The sequence below is a fragment of the Olea europaea genome, chromosome 6, assembly GCF_002742605.1.
Source record: "Olea europaea var. sylvestris chromosome 6, O_europaea_v1, whole genome shotgun sequence".
Lineage (NCBI taxonomy): Eukaryota > Viridiplantae > Streptophyta > Magnoliopsida > Lamiales > Oleaceae > Olea > Olea europaea.
The window spans coordinates 26,062,597-26,070,852 of record NC_036242.1 but is presented as its reverse complement, the minus strand read 5'-3'; the positions used below and the strand labels follow the sequence as shown (position 1 = coordinate 26,070,852).

The 8,256-nt window shown below is 33.9% G+C and overlaps 1 protein-coding gene across 1 annotated transcript; it reads left to right on the top strand.

Annotated features, from left to right (window-relative positions):
- The first annotated feature begins 38 nt into the window (after window positions 1-38).
- LOC111396266 (protein decapping 5-like) lies at window positions 39-2,501 on the top strand. Its single transcript, XM_023022650.1, has 4 exons — window positions 39-519; window positions 1,615-1,812; window positions 1,907-2,017; window positions 2,093-2,501. The coding sequence occupies exons 2-4, from the start codon at window positions 1,657-1,659 to the stop codon at window positions 2,300-2,302; spliced, it is 477 nt and encodes a 158-aa protein (XP_022878418.1). The 5' UTR covers window positions 39-519; window positions 1,615-1,656; the 3' UTR covers window positions 2,303-2,501.
- Window positions 2,502-8,256: the final 5,755 nt, after the last annotated feature.

Here is an 8,256-nt window from a genome sequence, read left to right as displayed (position 1 = left end):
TCACTGGTCACACGAGTGATTGCTATTTTTTTTCCCCTTTCATATTAGTACAGTAACTTGTTTACATGAATCTTTTCTTTTCCTTAAACACGATCACATTCTGCTAGCTAGGAAATAAAAACATATGATCACCTGTGCTATGCAGCCATTAAATAAAAATGATATGCTGTATTTTTCGTGTTTGCTTCATGGACGAGATATTCTGAAGTTGTTTGGTCACTTAGACGCTGCAAGATGTGACGCACCTCTTTTAATCAATACCGCATTTGTTTATTTGCTTGTGGTAAATCTACAAACAGATGTTTCCATGACATCGTGATCAATATATTTGAATTTGGATGACTAATTCTTTTTCCACGTGTTGAGTGTAAACCTTCTTAAGTTACGGTTTTTGAATGCACTATCGGATGGAAGGTGCTTTAGAAGCTAATATTGTATTTTTCTGATGTCCTTTAGCCAAATGGAGCTGGTTATTACGCTCGTTATAATTACAGAGGGCGTGGGGGAAGAGGAACTGGGGTAAGAACTCAATTCACTATATTTAATCTCAGATTTGTTCAATTTATTCAATACGCACTTCATTATTCTCTGTAGCCTTTATAGACTACTTTCATGTCTCTCTTAGTTATGTTGTGGTTGCTATAGCCATATGCTTCATCACTACTTCGTTGAATTTGTATTCTCAAAATGTATGTTGCCACTTTTTTTCAATGAATTGCTGAACCGACCCTCGTCAATCCTTTCCGATAAAGTTGTAAGATGTCTAATGGCAAATATTTTTTTGCTTATCGAACATAAGGTCCAAATCATTGATGGGATTCTGCTGACAATTATTTTCTAACCTCGTGTGTTACTACGCCTACTCATTAAGCAGGCTGCAGGCTGAAGGGGTTGATTGTTGTTCTAAGTATCCCACTGTTTCACATCATTAAATTAAGTCTGCCTTAATGAGAAAATTCAAAGCACGAATCCTTTTGGAGGTACACTTCAATATAAAACAAATAGAAATGGCTTTCAATGCCTCCACATGCATGCCTTTGGAAAATCTAAAGAGAGTTGTATTTTGATACTCTTTAACAGTTAAAGATGAATATGAAATAAATATAAATGGCTTTCAATGCCTCCACAAGCATGCCCGTAAAATCTGTGTAGAATTTGTGGCATTCTTACACTTAAAAGTACAGAATTAATTGCAAATACCTGTGCTAACACGTTCCTCTCATATATATTATTGTTCTAAACTATGAAGAGAAAACTTGAAAGTAAGTGCATTAAGTTAAGTGTCATCTTTAAAAAGGAGAAGAAGATGGTATAACTTCACCCAAGGAATAGTGTCATTACTTGCTGATCTAATTTTAGAGTCATTAAATAGTTGAGAAATGTAAATTAAGCTAATTCCTGCTTTAAGTGATATAAAATAAATAATTGTACCAATTTTGATGTGTGAGATTACGAGTTTCAGTCAACAGACTTTGTTGAAGTTCTAATTGTTTAGTATATGATGAATTTCATATACATATCTCAATGAACTTTCAAATTATTAATGCTTCGCTTACATGCTGTTTGACTAATAACTGGAGCCCCTGATTTGGACATCGATCATTGACCTTGTAGGTTTCCCACCGTGTGACAAAATTTACAGAAGATTTCGATTTTATGGCAATGAATGAAAAATTCAATAAGGATGAAGTATGGGGTCATCTGGGTAAAAGTAACAGATCCCAGACTAAGGAAGGGAATGAAAATGGCGGCAATGAAGATGATGATTCAAATGATGAAGATGATTCTGAACTGCCAAAGATTGATAACAAGGTAAAATTTTAAATTGTGAATGCTTTCTTATGCTATGATTTCTTCAGTCTTCACATCTCTTTACCACCAACATATTTTTTTTTTTTTTTTGTAGTCTGTTTACAAGAAGGACGACTTTTTTGACTCGTTTTCTTCTAATGCCCTTGACAACGAATCAAATCATGGAAGGACTCGGTATTCAGAGCAAATGAAGTTAGATACAGAGGTATGCTCATTTTGGTGTTGATTTTCCCATATGCTAGTATTCCATTAGTTGGCTAAGATGTATGTATTGATGCAGACATTTGGAGATTTCTCAAGGTATCGTGGTGGCCGAGGAGGTCGTGGTCCTCGTGGAGGTGGTGGTGGTCGGTTCCGAGGCTCTTACTATGGAAGAGGGGGTTATGGTGGCGGTGGCGGTGGCGGTGGATATGGTGGCAGGGGCAGCGGTGGATATGGTGGCTACATTGGTAGGGGCCGTGGTCGAGGTTTTTCTAATCGTACCTCTTAAAGCAAAGTGCATATGTTGTGCATATTAAGAGTGAGAGCTAATGTCACCTTCTCCAGGAATCGATTCAGGACTTGCTTGTAATGCTTGTGCATTTCACATTTAGTTTGAATAATAAATTGGGGTAAAATCTTTGATTTTCTCTCTGGTGTCAACTATTTGTCTCTCTAATATATAATGTTGCCAGGAGTTTGATAGTTTCTTGTATTTTCCTGATTTTCTTGATGAATTGACAACCAAAGTAGGTTTTCTTACGCGCTGGGTCATAATGTTAACGAGTTTTGAAAAGGGGAACTTAGCACCAATAGAATCTCTCAAATATGACGTGAATCATCTTGTTAGTCTTTGTTCATATACTCATCCTTTGGGAAGGTTATCATACAAGCTTTTCTCCTCCACACTTTCCTACCAAAAAATCCTTAACAAGTGAATTCCATTCTCTCTTGTTTTCACACCCTATTTGGTGATATTGATTGTTTGAGACTAACTTGCAGCCTAACTTCAAACATGCGTGGTGGGTGTCTCTACATTGTTTTCATCAGCCGTCTTATCATTGGATTGGATTGGATTCACAAGATGTTGAGTTGTTAATTGGCCAATCTAGATTCTTATGTCTTCTGTAGTAAATGTATTTACACACTTGATTTGCTTGATCTCGTCCCATACTTGTTCAGTGGTTACATTTGGTGAGTCCTGAGCTTATAAACAAATTAAAAGGCATCTTTTGTATAGTGTATTAGAAGGATACAGTCGAGCGTGCCTAACATGACATGGTGTTTTGAGCTTGAGAACAACCTACCGTTTAATTCATTGGAATTTCTAACTGATGAATCTATACACCCTACATTTTATTTTTTTATTTTTATTTTTATTTTTTTGCATGGAAAAAAGGTATACTTCTTTTTGTCCCCAAAAAAATGTAGGGTTGACTGCAAAGTGCTCTTAAAAAAACCTTGTGTCCTCTCTTATAGAAATTATGGGAAATTACAAATAATCCTCTGTTTCTAATATCAATTGCTGATTATTATTTTTCCTGGAGAAAGGTAATTTTAGGATATGGGTTTATTTTTTGGCATGTAAGTATAGTGTTGATTCTAATTCCACCTACAATTGAACAAATCATTTAGCTAGTTATGGAATTTGAAAAAAAAAAAAAAAAAAGTGTGGAAAGGAAATCAAAAACCAGAAAGAAGAATTATAGAACAATGAATTCCCGTTTTAATTCTGCTAAAAAAAAATCAATTCAACATTATAAATGTATCACCAAATTGGAGACTTTAATCACAGAGACAGAGGCACACACAAAGGCAAGAAGCTAGAAGGTAGAAACAGGAAGGTAGACTGCACAAAGTAGGAAGGAGCTGGTTTTTGTTCACTAAGAAAGGAGCTGGTTTTTGGTGTGTTTAAAATGAGGTCAAGAGCCTCCAATTTATAGGCAAAACGACCAACAAATTTTCCTAGATTTTTGGGAAGATAAAATTCAAGAAAAACTGAAACTTGTTACAAAGATCACGATAGTGCAATCATATCTATCTTCCTATGAGAAAAGTGATAGGAATCTCTTTTTCAAATTATCTCCAAAATAAGTAGGAAGATGTAGATTTTCTATTATCTCTATCACCAGCATAATTAGTATCAGTAAAAACTTTCAATTTTATTCTTTCAGTACTAAAATTATATATCAAGCTAGTATTGCATGTTCCTTTTAAATATCTAAACAGCTATTTCAAAGCTTCCCAATGTTTAGGACCAAGGTTGGACATATATCTGCTAAGTGTACTAATAGCAAAGGCTAAATCAGGTCTAGTACACACCATTAGATACATCACAGAACCAATGACATTTGTATATGAAATCCTTTTTATATATTCCTCTTCCTCTTCATTACTAGGTGATTGTTCTTAGATAATACAAAATGATTAGCTAAATGCAAGTAACAAGTTTGCATTCATTCATGCCAAAATTTTTCAAGATTTTCATGATATATGGAGTCTGATGCAAAAATAAAATTGAATTAGACTCATATCTTTGAATTTCCATGCCTAAGATTCTTTTAGCATTACCTAGGTCTTTCATATCAAATTCATTACTCAAAATAGTTTTTATATCATTTAAACCTCAAGTTGGGACCAATTAAAAGTATATCGTCCACGTATAGCAACAAAAACACGTAGTTATTATTATTTGCATTAACTTGATAGTATAAGCAATGATCAAATTCACTTCTTTTAAATTCAACTATTTGAACAAACGAATCAAAACGTTTGTACCATTGTTTAGAAGATTGTTTTAGACCATAAATAGAGCGTTTAAAAAAACACACATGATCAGGTTTTTGTTTATTTTCAAAACCCTTAGGTTGATCCATAAAAATCTTTTCATCAAGTTCTCCATGCAGAAAAACAATTTTAACATCAAGTTGTTCAAGTTCCCAATTAAAATGCGCAACTAATGCAAACATAGTCCTAATTGCGGTATACTTAACAACTGGAGAAAAGATTTCATTATAATCTATCCATTTCTTTTGTGCGTAACCTTTGGCTACAAGTCTAGCCTTAAATCTTAAAGCCTCTCATTGGTGATTCCCTCCTTAATTCTAAAAACTCATTTACATCCAATAATAGACCTGTCTTTAGGTCTTGGGACTAATTCCCATATTTGATTCTTATCGAGGAAATTTATCTCTTCTTTCACCGCTTTCACCCAATCCTCATATTGTTCACTTCTCAAGACTTCTTCATACGTGTTTGGTTCCCTATCAATTAGTTCATTATAACCAGCATAAGTAAGTTCAAAATCAGACTCTAACCTTTGAGGCACCATATATGTTCTTCTAACTCTGTATCTAGCTAACTAGTAATCAGACAAAGGGTTTTGCGCTCCTTGATATTTCTCTATAATCTCATCTCTTTCAATTATCTTCTAATTCAGGATTTTTTATGCTCCACCTCAATTGAGGTGGTGGGGGTTTGAACACTTAAAGGCCTTAAATCTACTTGGGATTCGTCACTAGTGTTTTCTTGCTGTTTTTCTCTCAAGGTGTCACTTTCTGATTTTAGACACGGCATTTCAGATTCATTAAATATAACATCATGACTTATGATGATCTTAACTCTAGTTTGACTTCTATCCCAAAGCCTAACCTTTTTACTCCTTCAGGATATCCTAAGAAAACACATTTCCTAGCTCTGGGATCTATTTTTCCTTCATTTTGGTGAGAGAAAGCAACACGGTCAGAAGTTTTTAACACAGAATAGTCAGCACATTTACCATACCATTTTTCATGTGGAGTATCACCATTTAATGCAGTAGAAGGTGTAAATTAATTAGGTAACACGCAGTCATTACAGCTTCACCCCAAAAAGATTTAGGAATACCAGAACTCAGTACGATTTATACGTTTAGCCACCCCGTTCTGTTGAGGTGTATAAGGAACAATTATATGTCTAATAATTCCACATTTTTCACACAAATCATCAAAATCTTTATTACAAAATTTTAGGCCATTATCAGTTCTTAGATATTTTATCTTTTTGCCAATTTGAGTTTTAAATTGCAATTTCAATATTTTGAAATTTTTAAAGGTTTCAACTTTATCTTTTAGCAGATAAACACACTCTATGAGAATAAGCGTCAATTATGGACAAAAAATATCTATTATCACCCGTTGTAGGATTAGTAGTAGGCCTCTAGAAATCAGTATGAATATATTCCAAAACTTTAGTAGTTTTGTGCATACCAGATGAAAAAGATAACCTATGATGATTACCAAGTACACAATGATCACAATAAAACATATTAGACACACAGTCTTTTTCAAATACACTTTTATCATTTAGCAGTTTAAATCCTTTAATGCTTATCTGAGCTAATCTATTGTAACACTTGTGTGTCACTGTGTTGGTCAAATTTATAAAGGAATATGAATTTTTAACAATTTCAGCAGCAGTTGCACAAATATCGTTTCTTCTAGTACATTTACATATGACAAGAGTCCCCTTAATCATTCTTAGCATGTTGTTTCCAATTTTACTAGTAAAACCATCAGTTTCTAATGCTCCTACCAAAATAAGATTCATAGTCATTTCAGGAATGGATCTAACTCCATGTAATTTAAACGCATAACCACTATCAAATTTTAACATGATATCACCAATAGCAGCAATTTTATATGCATGATTATTGTACAAAATAGCATAACCACTTTAAAATTCTTGCAAATTTTCAAAACCAGGCTTTATTTGATAAAACATGAAACGATGCACCAGAATCTAGTATCTATTCATGTAAATGTGATTTCACAGTCAGATTTACTTTAGTAGGTTCAGAGTTTAATAACACATAAACTTCACAGAATTCATCAGAAAAAGTAACAACTTTGCTTCATCGTGAACCTTTTGTTTGTTTGTTTGTTTTTCTCAACATAATAGTCTTTAATGAAATGTCCAATTTCACCGCACCCATAGCATTTTCTATCCTTAGTTTTACTTTTTGACCTAGATAGATTTCCACTTTTCTTTTTACTACCAGATGCGTAGCCACTTTGGTTATCACGAGCCCTAGATTGAGACTTATCTCTCATTATATGAAACTCGCCACTTTTTCTCTTGACTCTCTCGCTCACATTTCCATATCTTTACTTCTTAACGAGTCTATGACAATTTCAAGTGTTAAAGTATCTCTCCCGTATTTAATAGTATTTTTTAGTTTTCTATAAGTGTCAGGAGTAGCATTTAACAAAATAATTGCCTTATATTTTTCAGATACTTTCTCATCACAATTAGTGATATCTTGCACAAGTTTATTGAAGACATCCAAATTATCGTCTAAATCTCTTGAAAAATCGATTTTGAAGCTAAAAAAGCTTTCAAGTAGAAAAAGTTTGTTTGGAGTGGATTTAGACACAAAGCTCCTCCAATTTTTCCCAAAGTTCTTGAGCTAATTTTAATTTACCAACATTTCTTAATACCGCATCAGACAAATGTAAAATGATAGAAGTATATGCCAATTCATCCAAATTATCTTCTTCTTTTTTTCAGTAGTCAACTTTCTAGAAAAAGAGTCATCAATAGTTTTAGTAACTTTTTGTTAAACAAAATACCTTTCATTTTTGTTGTCAAATTGAAAAACCTCCTTTACCATTAAAGACACCAAACTCAAAGTGATGTATCGACATTTCACCAAAAAATGCACAGAACACAAACTCAGTTATGTAAAAGTCACATGTCACACAGATTACACAGAGTAACAAGATTCCTACGGTTTCACAATAATATGATATTCTAGAACCCTAGGATTTCACGAGAATCAAGTTCTCAGATCAAGGGAAGAACTAAAATAGGAGTCTGGGTACAAGTATAAAATAATACAAGATTAAATAACCCGACGACGTTCTATAAATAAATCTAAAGACGACAAATAAATAATTTCACTTAGAAAATTAAACAAAGAATGTCAAGTAATCCTAAGTTCTACCAACAAGCAACGGTTGTCGAGCAATGACAACCCCAAATCCTAATGATTACCCAACACAATGATTTGCTAGTGCGATAATGTATAGGTTTCAGCCAATTTACCAGAGCGGACCTATCTGAGTCCGTAAACTATAAGAGATGTGAATTTATTGCTTTAGGGTCGTGATCTTAGCCTAAAGTAATTCAGTAAATATATATGACAGTTTCTATCGTCGACTCATCAAGGGCAAAATCGTCCAACTTTTGCTGGAGTATCTGAAACGAAAAACTAACAAAACACAAATGTAAGAAATGTCAAAATAAATATTCTGTCTAATGAAATCGTCTTCGGAATCCTCCACATGCCGAGCCATCGGAGTTCCACTCTAGTCACGTGCCGACCACCCAGGTGCACCTTGGTCTCCTGAACACGCTGGTGGTCTTGGTTTGTCCAAAAGGTAAGTGGTTTCACCGAAAAACGACCAAACAGATCCGACAGAAAAA

What these genes read in the sequence shown, in the direction of transcription:
- LOC111396266 (XM_023022650.1), top strand. Translation starts at nt 1,657, where the DNA reads ATGGCAATGAATGAAAAATTCAATAAGGATGAAGTATGGGGTCATCTG. An exon ending in TGCCAAAGATTGATAACAAG is followed by an intron (nt 1,813 to 1,906) that starts GTAAAATTTTAA and finishes TTTTTTTTGTAG; the next exon opens with TCTGTTTACAAGAAGGACGA. An exon ending in AAATGAAGTTAGATACAGAG is followed by an intron (nt 2,018 to 2,092) that starts GTATGCTCATTT and finishes GTATTGATGCAG; the next exon opens with ACATTTGGAGATTTCTCAAG.